The following is an 18,108-nucleotide window of genomic DNA, read 5'->3' as shown; positions in this document are numbered from 1 at the left end:
ATACTTTTTCTTCCCACTCACTTCTTGCTGCTTGAAAGGAGAGAAATTTCTCTTTTTTCCCTATTCTCTCTTGGCTACTTGGAAGGACAGGAAGGAACCAGAGCAGCTCTTGTTTCTTTGCTCATCCCACTTGCCTCACATTTCAGCTTTACTCTAGGGTGACCAGACGTCCCAATAAAATCGGGACTGCTTTGGTCAGGACGCAATTTGTCCCGATATTTCACACTCTTTTTTTTCTTTTTTTGCTCCACCAGTGCCCTCCCCCCCAGTGTGTCCCGATATTTTCTTCCTCTCATCTGGTCACCCTAGCTTTACTCAAACATAGAGACTCAACAAGCGCCCCATGAGTGACCCCAAAGAACTATATTTTTATTATTTACTATTTGTATTATAGCAGCACCTAGCGACCAACCAAGATCAGGGCCCTGTTCGGCTATGTACAGTACAAATATATGGAGAGAGCAGAACTTACCATCTAAACAGAAAAGACAGACAAGAGGTGGGAAGAAAGGAATGTAGAGGATACAAGCAGAATGAACAATAGGATGGTTTGCGAAAAATATGATGGTTTGCAAATGTTAGTTCCAATTTTGGGGGAAGAGGGCGATTAGATAAACAGAAAGGAAAGGAGAGGAGATGTGAATGGAAAGAGGTTCAAAAGTTCAGAATGCAGGCGTGAAAGGTGGCCTGAAGGGAAGTGATTGTACAGGCGTATACAACTAATCAGCTACATGTGGCTGAGAGCCATAGGTTCTACGGTGATGAGTGCATCAGTGGCATGATTGCTACAACTAAAATAAAGGTTAGAGATACAGGCACATAGAGATATACAGATAGAAATATTATTGGATTAAAAATATTTCTAGGTCAGCCAAGATGCTCAGAGTGGGGTACAATGAGGTTAACATTACTTAGTGATTAATATGTGAAAGCTAAGGAGAGGATTTGAATGCACTGTATTTTGAACAGGTGTAAGAATTATCTGTGCATAATGGAAGTTGATAATGGAGTTTGTGTGGGCAAATCTCTGTTACTACATCTTGTTATTTCTGACTCGGGGAAGTCACTCTGGCAAATAAAAGTGACTTTCTAGCACGTAAGAACACACAATTTATGCAGAAATGGACCAAATAACTTGTTCTATGAATAGGACCCTAGGGGATTATCTTTAACACGTCCACAGACTGCACATCATAGCATTAGAATTTAACAGTATATATGAAAATGAAAATATAAAACAGAGGGCTTAAGAAAGATTGAAAATCTCACTGGGTAGTGTATAATGAATAGCCTATATAGTTTATTTCTCTGAAGTACCCATAAAAAGGTTTGACACATACTTGATTCTTTAAAAATGTATGTAACTGGTATCGGAGTTATGATCAAAAAAGGTAAGCAGGTTAATAATGTAGATTAAATGTAGGTTTATAATGTAGATTTCTTTTGTTCAAACTCATTTTCTGATTGAAATATCATTAATATTACTCTGGGACCTCCATACTGTGCTTCAGTTTTGTGAACTTACTACTATTTTATTAGAAATCCAGATGAAACCAATTTTCTGGTAAAATGATTCTTGTTCTTTTCATTAAAATCACATACATATTAAGTTGTGCTTCATTTGTACTCCTCAATATAGATTTTAGTGGTGCAATGTATCATGTGGCAAAATTACATTTGCAGACAATCAGTTTTATGCAGTATATATACTGAATTTCTCATATGGTTAACAATAACACCTACTAACACAGAAAGAAGCTGGTATAAAATCCTAATTTTCAAACTAAAATTGTACTCATAGAAGGAGAAGTATTCTTTTAAAATAATACTATAGGTATAACAATTCATTTTAAATAAAGTCAGGCTGGATTGGTCAGATCTGGATTAGATGTAGGCTGGAGGGTTGCATTCAAGGTAAAATCAGGACTAGAGTTCAGGTTTTAATTCAGTGGGGCCAAAATTTCATGAGCTCTTCTCTTGAGATTTCAGCCCAAATAAGTGGTAATCTCACCACCGCAACTTTTCTCAGGAGTTTTCCCATCATCTATGCTGAAAGCTCAAGAGAACAGTGGTCCTTGAGAGATTCTGACCACATCTGAACTGAAATTGGAAACTAGGCTCCTTCCAGACATGGCACAGAACCAGAACTGTAAAGGCAGGTTCAGACCTCAATCCAATTCTGAACTACCACAATATTCAAAGGGATTCAGATTCAAGGTTCCAGTTTTGGGCCACCAGTCACTTTAAAATATAAAATTCAAACACCTATTGATTTCAGTGGGACTAGGAATTCACCCTGAATCTCTAACTACTTCAATTTTATAAACAAGAGTGTTAATTCTCAAAATTGATCCTTTAAATGCATCATCCTTTAAATCCTGAGTGACTGCAATAGCTCTAACTTTGTTTTTTTTTTTTTTTTTTAAATGGAGATATCCTATCTCCTAGAACTGGAAGGGACCTTGAAAGGTCATTGAGTCCAGCCCCCTGCCTTCACCAGCACGACCAAGTACTGATTTTGCCCCAGATCCCTAAGTGGCCCCCTCAAGGATTGAACTCACAACCCTGGGTTTAGCAGGCCAATGCTCAAACCACTGAGCTATCCCTTGTGATTGCTTAAGCTTTCGAAAATGCAGCCCTCAGTTTATTACATAAAGATGCGCACAGATGGGTCTCAAATGTTTCTTCCCTTTTTCTATATGCTGCATATGTATTTTTTTTCTGTTGTTGCTTTTGCAAGATGAGTCACAGATTTTATGTTTAATTTTTTGTATTAGTGTGAAGGTAGAGTTTCAGTACATATGTTCAAATGAGCCTAGGCATTATTTCTTTATAAACTGCACAGAGTTTATCCAGATCAGGAATGCACCAAATGTATAATTTATATAGTGGCTTGTTTATTTTACTGCCTGAGTACTTGCTGGCTGCATATTTGTTTATGACAGTTTAAACTGCTTATGTTATTTCTTTGTACATGGCATTTTCATTTTGGGGTCATGGCTGTTGTAGCACTGATATTACCCTTTTACTCTTGAAAGGGTGAGTGACTGAATTTATTTATTTAATGATCTGGATGATGGGATGAATTGCACCCTCAGAAAGTTCGCAGATTCGGGGAGAGGTAGATAAGCTGGAGGGTAGGGATAGGGTCTAGAGTGACCTAGACAAATGGGAGGATTGGGCCAAAAGAAATCTGATGAGGTTCAACAAGGACAAGTGCAGAGTCCTGCACTTAGGACAGAAGAATCCCATGCACTGCTACAGTCTGGGGACCAACTGGCTAAGCAGCAGTTCTGCAGAACAGGACCTGGGGATTACAGTGGATGAGAAGCTGGAGATAAGTCAACAGTGTGCCCTTGTTGCCAAGAAAGCCAACGGCATATTGGGCTGTATTAGTAAGAGCATTGCCAGCAGATTAAGGGAAATGATTATTCCCCTCTATTCGGCGCTGGTGAGGCCACATCTGGAGTATTGTGTCCAGTTTTGGTCCCCCCACTACAGAAGGGATGTGGACAAATTGGAGAGAATCCAGGAGAGGGCAACGAAAATGATTACGGGGCTGGGGCACATGACTTACGAGGAGAGGCTGAGGGAACTGGGGTTATTTAGTCTGCAGAATAGAAGAGTGAGGGGGGATTTGATAGCAGCCTTCAACTACCTGAAGGGAAGTTCCAAAAAGGATGGAGCTCGGCTGTTCTCAGTGGTGGCAGATGACAGAAGAAGGAGCAATGGTCTCAAGTTGCAGTGGGGGAGGTCTAGGTTGGATATTCAGAAATACTTTTTCACTAGGAGGGTGGTGAAGCACTGGAATGGGTTATCTAGGGAGGTGGTGGAATCTCCATCCTTAGAGGTTTTTAAGGTCAGGCTTGACAAAACCCTGGATGGGATGATTTAGTTGGGGACTGGTCTTGCTTTGAGCAGGGGGTTGGACTAGATGACCTCCTGAGGTCCCTTCCAACCCTGATAGTCTATGATTCTATGATTTCCAGAATCCAATGTTTGCATGCACTGGGCTTGACTCTAATGGTTTCCACTAGCTTCTGCCAGCAGACACCTGGGCTTCTGGACCCAGTGGTGGAAAGTTAAGCCCAAGCTGAGGTGTTTGGTGTCAAAGCAATTCAAGGTGCTTATGTGCCCCATTCTGCAGGGCTCTACTATTGACTGGAGAATTGGGAACCCTAAGGCCTCACGCTCCATTAAAGAGACCTGACTGGAGGATCTTTGGAGTCCCTGATTGAGCTGGGTGCATTATTTAAGAGAGAGCATAGGAAGTTATCTGTGAAACAAGTGGAACCTGGCTTGCTGCTGATACAGACTCTGCCATATGCAACCTGACTCCCCACCTCGTCCGGTTTCCTGACTTTGACCCATCCCAGTTCCTGCCCTCAGCCTTGTTCTGTCCCTGAACTCTGTCACCTTGGTGACTGACTGCTCCGGTGCCAACCCTAGGCTAAGGCCCTTTGGCTTCCAACTCAGCGCTGATCCTTGGCTTTGGCTCCTGTTTCCTGTCTGACCCTGGTTCCAACAGCCGACTTCTGACTCTGGACCTATCCATTCACTTCTGGTTCCTAAACACCACACTGCCCACCAGGTCAGAACGCCCAAGTCCCTGTCACTAGTACCGGTCTTCCACAGACCCTGATAGCCAGATGGCACAGCAGAGAAAGTAGGTGTGGTGGGTTGAGTATTGGGTGTAGCCAGGGCTCCCTGGAGATGTAGTGATTCAACATATCTCCTGTGTAGCCGCCAATATTAGGCCTCTGATAGTCACACTTGACTGCTGCCCACTGCTGAGGCTGGCAGTGATGCAAACAGCACCTGCACTTTACTGGGTAAAATTGCACTGCAAGCCTCACAGGTTAAGGGGTGCTTGTATGACAATAGTTGCTCCTTCCTCAGAACCAGTGGGGCTGAATCAAGTTCACAATAAAACATAAATGGGGATCATTTTAAATAATAAAACTATATGCTTCTGTCTTAATTTTTTAGCCATCTTCCCTCCTCTCTTGAATGGGATTACCCCAGTGTCCTATTACTCTGGGAGGTAAACCATGATAGGAATTGGCTGCTTGTCGTGAAACCAACCTATAACAATTTACAGTACATTTACACATAGGCTTTTATTCAGAGGGATCACAAAGTGCTTTACTAACTACAAACCAAAGAAATGCAGCACCTTCTGGGAGAAATGTGACAGCTATTTAACAGCACAAAACAACACAACAAGACAATTTAGCACAACACATGAAGTATGCCATATGCAACTGATTTTCATAAACGTGTCCAAAAATGCACATAAAATTTCCACATGCAATTATCGCAGTTATGACAACAGCATACTCACATGTCAACTCATATATGCATTTACCGAAACTGCTTACACAATTGTGGGAATTGTGCATGAAATAAACACACAATTTTGCATATTATAAGTAAGAAAATCTGGGCCTGACAGTGCAGAGGAAATACTGGTAGTAATTACCCAATTTGAAATTTGAAAAGGGCACGGGGGTTAGTGTCCTTGCTCTTGTGAAGAGTGCCATGAGATCTTTTATGACAACAAGTTGTCAAGAACTCAGTTTTATGCCTCATCTGAGAGATGACTCCCCAGGAAAGGCACTAGCTAGTTTAGGACGAAAACAGATTAGCCTAATAATTCAAATAAAACATTCTCAATCATAACTGGCATAAAATTCCACAAGATAATGTCCGTTCAGGAAATGTACATTCAAAACCTGATGGTGTCAATTAGGCAAAGAGTCAAATCTTTATCAGTGGGCAATAATATAGAGTGGGAAGAAAATCCATTAGATTTCAAACAAGAATTAGAATGTATAAAACTTTACATATTATTTGATTTGAAGAAATAAGAAAAGTAGTAAAACTAAATTACAGGCCAGACTCACGTTATTGCTGCAGGTTTTGTATCGAATATTCCGACCTTCACAATTCCTGAAAAACACAAGGGCTTTGACTAGAAGTAATAGTTAAAAAATAGCATGTTTTACAACTAGTTATTCTCTTGAAAACTGGAATTTTATTACTATAGCTCTTGCATAATCTGTCCCCAAAATGCAAGGTTTAAACACAAACCTCCACCATAGGTTTTGAGAACCGAATAGCTTACATTGCTGTCCACCTTATGAAACACAGTTTGGCTTTTCCTGTTAGGTTTCATTTATATTGTGATCCTAACCTATTGCAAAGTTTATGAAAGACAAATTGACTTTGTGAGAAGGTTTCACGGTGTACTCTATGCCTGATTCTGAGCCTAATTCAATGGACTTCAACAGAATTTCTTCTGATGTATGTGGGGCAAGTCAGAGAAGAATCTACATTCTGCACATAACTAATGTGTATTGATTTCATTTTGATCATTTTTGTTTTCACAAAGAAACAGCTGCCTGCATTTCAACCCAAACTTCTTCCTTTTCTCTCCCATTTTTCTCCAATGGGGTGTGCAATTCTCCTGGCCCGTAGCCAAATGAGCAGAATGCATTAGAAAAACTTCCTCTAGACTCATACGAGTCTTATTTGAACTGAAATACTATAAATGTAACGTATGTATTTCTCCAGGGATCATAAAATGAAATGCATGTAGCCTAGACAATTCAAGTCTTTTGTAGTCTTCTGCTGGAAGCTGAAATGGCACCAATTTAAAAAAGGAATTGTCCTATAACTGCCCTGTCATTTAAGCACTGTAACCTCTTTGTATTTATATATGTATCAGTGGAGGCTTACACGCCACTGATTAAGGGCTAGGTTAAATAGGTTTGCCACCCTTACACAGAGCACTTAATTCATAAGCAGCCCCAGTGGCTGGAACTTTTCATGGAATAAGGCACTACCCATCATGAGTACAGGTGATTGAATCTAGCCCTAAATCCTAAATTCAGATTTTAAATGACTTGATAAGTAATTAGTTAAAATTAACATAGTTTCTAAAACTTAGAATAGTTTTAGTGTTGATAAAGAACTGCTTTCCATGGAGAGAAAATGAGTGATACCTAGTAATTTGCATCTAGTGTGCTAAATTTCCTTCTTTTTGCATTATTTCCATTTAAAAAAATTAGAAAAATATCCAATAAAATGTATATGAAACGGAAAAAAATATTCCTATAAAAAGAATGGTCAGTGGAAGCTGGAGCAAGAGCAAAGCCAGCTGTGCTGAAGAGGAGGCTCCCCTACCTCAAGATAGCACTGCTTTGTTGCCTCCAATTCCCTACCTTGCACAGAGATGGTATGTGTTAATTATGTTTTCAGCATATAAAAATGTGAAAATGTTGTTTCACAATGTGTATTTCCTGGACATCATAATAATAAAAAAAAATACACAAAAAAAGTTTGGAAACTATAAATTTGTCAAAGGTATAGAAAACATGTGTTTTTCCCACAGGGGAATATATTAAAAATATTAATGAAACCACACTGGAATTTATATTGCAACAATTTATTGCACTCATTTCACAGTTACTAACACATTGATAGAGTATTGTGGCTGTTTTCTGCAAATGTTAGTACATTCAAAGATCCCTGTGCAAAATGCACACTGGGAAACGGGAACCGTTTTAATAATGGTCAGCTTTAGCCACGTATTTCATAATCCTGGGACTTGACTGGCATATCACATTACAAGCCTTCATTAAGAGAAATTGACTTTCTGGCTGTCATACCATATATTGTGCAATCATAACAAAATGAGAATTTAAATACAATCGATAAAGGTTTTGAACAACGTAAATCAGCAGGAATTCAATAACAAAAGCAATTATGGACTGAATTGTGAAACCCTTAAGCATGTCCGTAATCCTTTCTTATAGTAACAGACCCACTGGATTACTCATGAGTGAAAGGACCACAGGGTCAGGACCTATATTAATCCATCTTTACACTTCTAGGAATATTGAATTTAAAGGGTTACAGTCAAATACTTTTGTACTGTTTGGTGGTTGGTTTGGTTTTCTGATTGTTTTGTTTTACAGACTCTTTACTGGGGGCAGTTTCCTCCCAGACCCAATCAAGGCTTGTTTGTGAGAGTTGTGTGAGCTTTCTGGGCTGCACGGTTATGGGCAAGTAGCCCTTCTTTCACAGATGTGGAATGCTATATTAGCAGAGTGGATAAAAATCAATGATTTAAAAAAAATGGATTTCTTTTATTTTAATTTAAATAAAAATTAAATTTAGTGCAGGTTTATTTAAAACAATAAACCTATTTAAAATTAGTGTTGTAATTGACAACCTATGTTAAGGACTAGTCTATTAAAATCATTTAAATTAAATACTAAAACATTATTAAGCAGTACACGTTTGCTGCCAAGTTTTAAAGAAAGTCAAATCCCTGAATGGAGGAAGTCACTGGCTAAGCACCTGGCAACAGAATTTGTCTAAGAACTAAAACAGCTTTTGACAGCAGTTGACTCTTCTGTAGGTGCAGAGAGAATACTGTCTTCAGTTAATTCAACTAGTCCAGTTCAATGGCTGACTAATTCAAAGTTTAAAAAGCAATTGGGAGCTGTCAAGGTAGGAAAGTTTGTTTTCTTCTTCCAATCTGTGAATAAAGGCAAGGTGTGAGAAGGTGAGACGGTTTTAGAATCTTGGAGGACATGGTGGCCAGAAACAATCAGTTCAATTCATTAACTAGAGATACTTCCTTTGTTTAATATATCAGTTTGTTTTAAAATTTAAAATGTTTCAAAAACCATTTTTTCTTACATATCCAGCACTTTTAAAAATAGCTTTAAAAACACATTAAAATGCTGGTTTTGTGCATTTATAATTATATTTGAATTCCCATCCAAATGCAGCTTAATACAAATCACAAGTAAAAAATAATCATCCTCTAGTAAATAAGAAATGTATCATTCACCCTTTTCTAATATAATATAAATATAAAAATTAAGAATCTGAATAAATATACGTTAAGTTACATAATTGCTTAAATAAATATATATAAATATAGTGTATCCTTCTGGCTATCAAAATGAAGCCCCAAAATTTAGTGTAATGGCTACATTTAGTTGCAAATGAATGTGTTCTAATGGTTACCAACGAATGAGAATCAATCTTTCTTTAGGAAAATAACTAAAAGGTACAAATGCAAAACAAAGTTAAAATAATCAATTTTAATGAAGGTTTCCTGCTTTCAGATTTAAATAATGCTTAAAATCAACAATTTTAATTGCTTTGATTTAAATCAATCCACCCTGCTTACTACGCATTCCACAGATACCCCCTTCGCCATGCAGTCTGATCACACAATGTTAAACCTGGGGGAAGATATCCAGGGACTACTGGGGACAGGCTGTTCCCTAGCAGTCTGAGCTAGGTAAAATTTAAATGCACTATGTATCTGAAGTCTTTGTTCTCTATACTTCCTTTACAAAGTATAGCCAGAGAGAGAGAGAGAGAGAGAGAGATCTGAGGCCACTGTGATGAAGAGTTCAGTCCACCATAGCTCATCCAGGGATAGGGACAGGAGATACTGCAGTTGTTAGCAAGGGATGGATGGACTGAAACCCCCTACAACTGCATGGGAGGGTTGGGAGAATTTGAAGCCCATCACTACTAAATGGGGCAAAGCCCCCATCATTACTCATCTACAGTGACGGGAGATGAGAAAGCCACAGGAGACAGCTGCTCATGGGAGTCACTCCAGCCTATAGGACTATTGTAACTTCTGAGGTCTTCATAGCCCCAGCAGGGCAAAGAGGACAGGAGCCACAAGGGAGAGAAGCAGTGTGACACATCACCTGCATGTGGAATGAGTTGTTTTTGATAATAAGATGGTCACAGGTGATCTTCCCTTTACACACTGGACTAAAGTACACAGCTAGTTTGACATGGACTTGCATATCCCTTTTCCTACTGGAGGGGGCTTTTCTGCTGCACTGAGTAGGGAGGCTTTCTTGAATCGGGGCCTTAAATAGCAAGAATGACTTGCTTAATGGTATAAAAAAAACATTTAAGGCCCCGACTCAATAAAGCCTGCCTATTCAGCACAGCAGTTAACCATATGCTTAATTTTTTTCCTGAATTGGGGCCTAAATTATTTATCTGACTACCCGTAGAGATTTATAAAAAACACTAAATTTCATATACTGCACAGTAATTGGTTCACAAAGAGAATACAACAATACTTCCCAACATAGCATGGGAGGAGAGGAAATCACAGCATAGCTGATGAGAAGTAGAACCATAGCTGTAGGTATGGGGCTAACCTGCCATTTAAACATCTCCTTAGAGAATATGATGCTCCCCCTCCACAAGTCCGTGAGCAATCGCTCCATGCTCCCCACGCATCCCAGGCCCCTTCTTTATCTTCATCCGAACGTGCAATTCTGGAGGTCTGTAAATGGAAGAAAAAAAAAAAAAACACAAAACAAAACAAAAACGTCACTGAATTTGCTTGGAGTATTTTACATTCTTTTGCTGATTATTTACCTTTGGAAGATTACTGCTCTGGTACAGGGCAACAAGATTCATATTCAAAGATTTATGTTTCAGATTAAGTTCATATTTTAATGAAAAAGATGTGATAGTTACAATGAGAAAAGAAACAGACTACTTGAACAATACCAGGTTCATTGTTTTACGGCTATTGGTTTGCGCTGTCCCAACCCCACACTGAAGTCCGTTATCCACTTCCCCCTTTATTGCATGCTTCAGAACGTAGCTCTCAAGAGAGCACAAAGAAAGCGTGCATGTTTTTTCTGTGCCATCTTACTATTTCCTACATTTTCTGTAGTACTAATAGGGATGGAAGGATTCGATTTTTATCAGTAAATGTTGGTAAACATCAATGTCACTGTACACACACAAACCAATGACAAAATTTCCATCCATAAGAATCAAAATGTACAGATAGGCAAAGAAAAATGCTGCTTGAGTTTAATTTAAAGATACTGACTTTGTATATTTTGACACATGATGGTGACAATCTGTATTTTAATGGTTATAAAGCTTTAACTTATTGAATCTCAACACCTGTCATTAAATAATTATTGTCTGAGCTCCTCCCATAATATCCCACAACTATGAACATTATTTATTTATTTATTTAAATCTAAAAATATGCTTAAAACAAACATATATATTATCCGTCAAAATTTAAAAAAATGAATCCTGCCAAGCCTAGGTATCAGACGCTTATATTCAATACTCAAATGCCAGAACGGGGATGTGGTGGTGTCATGGTTACAGGGCAGGTCGTGCTTTAGACACCGTTCAGTCCCACTAAAGTGCACCCTTCAGATGACAAGCTTGGCTCTTTGCATCTCTCCCAAAGAGTGGGACCCCACAATTCAGCCAGTCTTAGACTGGATCTCTGGCAGCCCCCTTATTTACTGGAGAAGTCTGGATGTCCAGCAAACTGTTTCCAGGAAAGAAAGGGAAGACTTGAGAGGCAGGTTGGGTTCTGTGATTAAGGCACTGGACTGGGACTAGGAAAGCTGGGTTTAAGTCTTGGCTTTGATACATACTTCCAATGTACTTTGGCAAGTCACTTACGTTTTGTGCCTCAGTTCCCTCTCTGTAAACTGGAGATAATACTACTTCCTCTGTCCTACCCATTACCTGTCCTGTAAAATCTTTGGGGGCAGGGACTGTCTCTGACTAAGTTATAAGCATAAAAATTAGCCCTTAACTCAGCTAGGGCCTCTGGGAGCTACTGTAATGCAAACAGAATGGTAATAAATTATTATAAATAATGTATGATAATAAATGCAACTAACAACAATAATAAACATCAGTAAAAGGGAAGTAGTCCAATGTAAAAAAGCTGCCATGTCCATTAACACAGCAGCATGAATAGTTTCTTTAACTAGAGACAAGGTGCTAAGAAGACTCTGAAGGAATTATGGAAGATGATATAAGCTACAAAGAAAAAGACAGTAATCCTAGCTTATTCAAAATTTCAAGCAGAATCTTTTTTCTTCCCCCATAATATTAATATTAAATGCCCCCAAGCTGGAGCTGCTGCCAAGTGAATTTAAAACATAATTCACAGTTGTTCATAGTCTGAAATTTTGCAGATGAACACATATTTTGTCCTAGCAGGTTACACAAATGATAATCCCTGCACAAGAAATGTACTTCCCAGTACTACAGATTGTCGAGAAATCTATCAGTCTGCACATTAGTCCATTTGGTAGGAGAAGAATCTTAAACTGTTTTCATTGGCAAAACAACAGTATTTTGACTTTTGCATAAGTTATTGTACGCATTCCCATTTGGTTACTTTTAAAAATTTCTCGTAGATACAATTAAAAACACATCGTATTATCACTACTCGTTTCCTATACAAACAAAGACACCTCAAGAACTGCTGATTATCCACAGTTCTCACTGAGGTCACAGGGATCTGCAGAGGCTCAGCACCTATCAGGATCAGGGCCATTGTGAATGGTTCCATGGTTTTGTTGAAAATGACCACGACACATCAAAGACCGAGCAGCTTTTTCTCATTCAGAAGAGTGTTTAAATATATGGATGCATTTCTGTTACTGTGGTGTGTCTCTGTGGGATACTTTTCCAAAGGAAATCAGGCAGAGTGAGATTCTGATAATTTTCAGGTCTCTATGCAAGACCCATCTCTTTCATAAGTGCTACGAACGACCCCCAAATGTGAAAATGGGAGCGAGAAAAGTAGAAGGTAAGAAGAAACAATACCAGAAGCAAAATAAAATGCATATCTAGACATAGTGCAGCCTGTGAAAAATTTGCCTTTTTGATCACACTGCGGTCTATCAAAATTGTTGTATGAGCTTAGACACCACTATGTTTCTCTCTAGACATCTTTTTGAGGTACTTATGTGGTCACCATTACCATACCATCAGGACGTCTCATGAGCATTTGCAAATTACACCCCCCAAGCACTGCAATCTTGGAGGTGAATCAAGTCTTGAGTTTTACAACCAAATTCTGGTTGCAGTGAAGTCACTTGGAATTGTTCCAGTAACTTTTAAAAGAGGACCAAGACTAAAGACCTAAGAAGTAATTTTAAAGCTATTTGAAAATGGAACCACTTAATTAGGGAGCCTGAGGCTCCTCCCACAGACTTCAATAGGAGCAGAGTAGACTTCCCCACAACAAACTTTGATCCCTTCAAGGTGTAGCTAAATAAGAGCATACAATCTCATGTAAGAATGGTGCATCTTATCAAAAGGTGCTGCAGAACTCTAACCAATCACTCATCCTCTCTCTCTCTCTCTCTCTCGCTCTCTCTCACACACACACACACACACACACACTCCAGTAAGAGGATGAATATATTTGCCAGTAAACACCATGAGACAAATTAAAAACTACACGAACCTCCGCTCCAGTTTAGAAGCGCCTTTAAAATAGACAAATAAAAATATTTACCTTGATCTCAGCTATATGGCTAAACGCAGGCAATTTCAAGAAATTAGGCCATGTCTTAAGACCAAAACTAGTGAACATGTAACCATCTGTTTGCTCCATATATCAAACAAAATTTCCTGGATCCTTACCTAGTCCATTTACACAGCACTGCTGAGATCAAATGGATATTAGGGAAAGTTCTCTGCAGAGCCACAAGAGCACTTCTTAAGTTTATTCAATTACTTTTAAGTTTTTCTGAAACTAGATGGTTCTGAGAATGGACCTTTTACCTCTAGGTCAGGGGTCGGCAACCTTTGGCACACGGCTCGCCAGGGTAAGCACCCTGGTGGGCCGGGCCAGTTTGTTTACCTGCCACGTCCACAGGTTCGGCTGATCACGGCTCCCAATGGCTGCATTTCGCCATCCCAGGCCAATGGGGGTGGCGGGAAGCGGTGGCCAGCACATCCTCAGCCTGCGCCACTTCCCACCGCTCCCATTGGCCTGGAGCAGTGAACCGCGACCAGTGGCAGCCGCGATCGGTCGAACCTGCAGACGCGGCAGGTAAACAAACTGGCCCGGCCCGCCAGAGTGCTTACCCTGGCGAGCCACGTGCTAAAGGTTGCCGACAGGGGCGGCTCCAGGCACCAGCACAGCAAGCACATGCCTGGGGCAGCAAGCTGTGGGGGGTGGCCTGCCGGTCGCTGTGAGGGCAGCAGTCAGGCTGCCTTCGGCGGCATGCCTGCGGGAGGTCCGCTGGACCCGCGGCTTCGGCAGCAATTCGGCGGCGGGTACGCTGAAGGCGCGGGACCAGCGGACCTCCTGCACGCATGCCGCCGAAGGCTGCCGTGCTTGGGGTGGCAAAATACATAGAGCTGCCCCTGGTTGCCGACCCCTGCTCTACGTAAATAGTTTACGTTTAAACCAGGTCACTAGTGACCAAAAGCTATTACCAACTGATGATCAGTGGCTTACTATATGGGAAATGTGTTGGTTGTCACTGTCCTGTTCCTTGAGGATACTTTAAATAGGCAGACAGACAGACCCGGGCTGGGATGCTTACACTGCTGCTGCGAATTTTACACTTGTTCTATGGATACACAAAGGACTTCTTTCTTCACTCCTGTCAATATGACACTTTGCGCTAGCATTAAACTTATTTAAAAAATAAGCAATATCATTGTTGGATCACCTGATTCAAGCTGCTGGGGATAAACCTCACTGAGCAGTAGCCTTAAAAGTTTGCATTAATTATTTCGATGGTCATCTCCTTTCTTCCCCTCATTTACAAATCCAGATGATTCTTAAGAACCAAGTTAACTGAGCTCAGAAGAGATGAAGATCTGATCTTATTTTCTTCCAAGGGTATGCCCCAAATCAATCATTTAAAAGGAATCTTAGGTATTGTAATTCAATTGTTATGGCGTAAGAAAAAGAAAAATGGTAACATATACAAAAGTCACTATAAACTCCTCTTAAATCAGAGCAGTGCTGGTACACTTAGCTCCATTGCAAGCCCTGTGAAAGCTGAACCAAGACAGAAAACCCAGGGACTTCTGAGCCAAAAGAGACAAAATCACCAAAGTATTGTTTAAAACAACACCACACCAGCAATATTCCATTGGTTAGATATCAGTTATGTCTAAATGGATTATCATCCGGCTACTGACAAAATGTAAAGTAATCCTGTAATGCAGAATGTAAGTAAATGTCTAGTCTGTTACATTTAGCCAACGCTATGTTACTTTACCTCCGCCTCACTGATCTTTTTCTCTCACTGCTATTGTAAGGAGTGACTGTTGAACCAAGCAGCATTCTAGATATCCAAAGAGCAAAAATTTAATAAGCTTGCCTTACACAAATAAAGTTAAGGACAATTCAGACAATTATTTAGAAACTTCAATAAAGGCAGTCAGATCTACTGCAATAGAAGCATTCCCAATTTTAAAGTATATTCCTAGCCACAAATGGATAAATAGGTTCCAGAAAAATAAAAGAACAAATCTCTTGTCACCAAATTTATTATATGAAACATGGACTGAGCAATCCCCATTTGAACAATAATAAACTGCAGAACTTGGTCTAAACATTTAAATTAGCAGCTTCCTTACCTTCTTGCTCCCAAAGGTTAAAGTTTAAGAAGCACTTACTGTAAACTTTAAAAATACACTCAGGCCATCCTACTGTTCCAGAAATGATAGAGCCTTGCTCTGCCAAGATCCCCTAGGAATTTTAGAATCTGCATTGGGTTTACTTTCACATCAGAAGCAAGGCCAGTCTTGAAATGCCTGACACAGACAACTGAACCAACTGAGTTCAGATATGGATAGAGAGCTCTTTAATACTACTGGGAATCATGTCATAATGAGAGACTAACTTCTCAAATATAGATTGGAGAATAAATGCTACTAGTACAGGTAAGGCCCAGCTATCCCTGAATGTGATAGATAATAGTTTTCTTTATCAAATCATCACTGACACGATGAAATTTTAGACTTGGTTTTGGTGAGTAGTGAAGACATAATACTTAGTGCTGCCTGGAGTGCAAGGGACTGGACTAGACCACCTCTCAAGGTCCCTTCCAGTCCTACAATTCTATGACATCATAGAAGAGCTGGCCATAAGAAATAACCTTAGATCAAGTGGTCATGAGTTGATTCAGCTTAAATTAAATGGAACAATAAACAAAGGGGGGAAGGATAGCTCAGTGGTTTGAGCATTGGCCTGTTAAACCCAGGGTTGTGAGTTCAATCCTTGAGGGGGCCACTTAGGGATCTGGGGCAAAACCAGTACTTGGTCCTGCCAGTGAAGACAGGGGGATGGACTCGATGACCTTTCAAGGTCCCTTCCAGTTCTAGGAGATAAGATATCTCCAAAAAAAAAAAAAAAAAAACCAACCAGATTGACAACTATGGTTTGTGATTGGGGAAAAAGACTTTGGGGAATTACTTAACTGGACTGAAAGGCTCAAGGATTTAAACACGGAGGAGGCTTCGAGTTTCTTTAAATCAATCAACTATTAAAAAACCCCCAAAACTATCTGCATCCTGAACAAGAGGAAACAACTTGTAGGGAAAGGCTCCAGACCCAACTGGATGAATAAGCATATCAAAAAGGTTATTAGGAGTAAACAGAGATTCTACAAGAAATGGAAAAAGGGATTGATCAGCAAAGAAAGCTACATTTTGGAGGTTAGAAAATACAAGAATAAAGTGAAAATTGCTAAGAGTCGAGCTGAATTAGCTATTACCAAGGAAATTAAAAAATAAATAACAAGAGGGTTTTTAGTTATATAAATAAAAGGAGAATAAGGAAGGATTAGGTTGGGCTACTATGCTGTCTGGATGGGGAGGAGAAAAGTTAATCTAGATATGGCTCCAAAACTAAATGAATACTTTGCCTTGGATTTCAATAAGGATGATAATATGGAACACAGGTATGAAGCCAGAATGGCTGATGGAAATGAGTATTCAGATATGGAAATTACCACATCTGATGTGGAAGCAAAACTTTAAAATCTTAATGAATTCAAATCAGGGGACTGGATAATTTGCATTCCAGAATACTGAAGAAATGGCACATGAGATTGCTAGTCCAGTAGCAAGGATTTTTAATAAATCTAGCTATTTGGGGGTAGTACCAACTGGAGAATAGCTAACATTGTACTTATACTTAAGAAAGGGGGAAAAAACGTGCTCTAGGCAACAGGGCCACCCGGGGAAGGGGCAAGTGGGGCAATTTGCCCCAGGCCCTGGACCCTGCAGGGGGCCCCACGAGAGTTTTTTGGGGCCCCTGGAGTGGGGTCCTTCACTCGCTCCGGGGGCCCCTGAAAACTCTCGTGGGGCCCGGCCCCGGAGCTTCTTCCGCTCCGGGTCTTCGGCGGCGGGGGTCCTTCCGCTCCGGGACCCGCCGCCGAAGTGCCCTGAAGACCAGCGGCAGGGGGTCCTTTCACCCCGGGACCCGCCACCGAAGTGCCGGGTCTTCGGCGGCAATTCGGCAGCTGGGGGCCCCCTGCTGCCGAAGACCCCAGGCCCCCTGAATCCTCTGGGCGGCCCTGCTAGGCAATGACATACCTGTTAGTCTGACCTCAGTAGTATGCAAAGAAAAAATAATGGAGGTAAACTGAAAAGGGGATGTGAAGCAATATGGGTTTCCGAAAGGTACATCATGCAAGAATAATCTTATTTCCTTCTTTGAGAAAATAACTAGATTTTTTAGATGAGAGAAATGCTATACATCTAATATACTTGGACTTCAATAAAGCGTTTGACATGGTACCACATGGGAAATTATTAGATGTAGAAGATGTAGAAGAACTGTTAGGTGGATAAGGAACTGGCTAAAGAGGAGATGACAACGGGTTGTATTGAAAGGTGAATTATTGCACTGGAGGGAGGTTACCAGCGGAGTTCCTCAAAGATCAGTCTTGGGATCAATCTGATTCAATATTGTTATGAATGACCTTGGCACAAAAAGCAGGAGTGGGCTAATGAAATTTGCTGATGATGCAAAGTTGGGGGGCATCATCACTGCACAGTAGGATTGGGATATTATACAGGAAGAGCTAGATGACATTGAAGACAGGGGTAACAGAAACAGAATGAAATTCAGTAGCACAGAGTGCAAGGTCATGTACTTACGGTCTAATAATAAGAATCTCTGCTACCAGCTGGGGACTCCTCAGCTAGAAGCAACAGAGGAGGAGAGACACCTGTGTGTGTTGGTCGATCAAAGTATGACAATGAGCCACCAATGTGGTGATGATGCGA

At 40.3% G+C, this 18,108-nt stretch overlaps 1 protein-coding gene across 3 annotated transcripts in view; it reads right to left on the bottom strand.

Moving 5' to 3' along the window:
- Nucleotides 1-18,108, bottom strand: part of ADAMTSL3 (ADAMTS like 3) — a 274,210-nt gene that overhangs the window by 142,671 nt on the left and 113,431 nt on the right. For all 3 annotated transcript variants that reach the window (XM_024202466.1, XM_024202467.1, XM_024202468.1), the window contains 2 exons: nucleotides 10,218-10,345; nucleotides 5,907-5,952 (listed from right to left, as the gene is read on the bottom strand). In XM_024202466.1, coding sequence (XP_024058234.1) covers nucleotides 5,907-5,952; nucleotides 10,218-10,345 — 174 coding nt within the window. The remainder of the gene's footprint in view (nucleotides 1-5,906; nucleotides 5,953-10,217; nucleotides 10,346-18,108) is intronic.

This window comes from Terrapene carolina, unplaced genomic scaffold (assembly GCF_002925995.2).
Source record: "Terrapene carolina triunguis isolate 2854851 unplaced genomic scaffold, T_m_triunguis-2.0 Scaffold67, whole genome shotgun sequence".
Classification (NCBI taxonomy): domain Eukaryota; kingdom Metazoa; phylum Chordata; order Testudines; family Emydidae; genus Terrapene; species Terrapene triunguis.
This window is presented reverse-complemented; position numbering and strand designations above follow the sequence as displayed.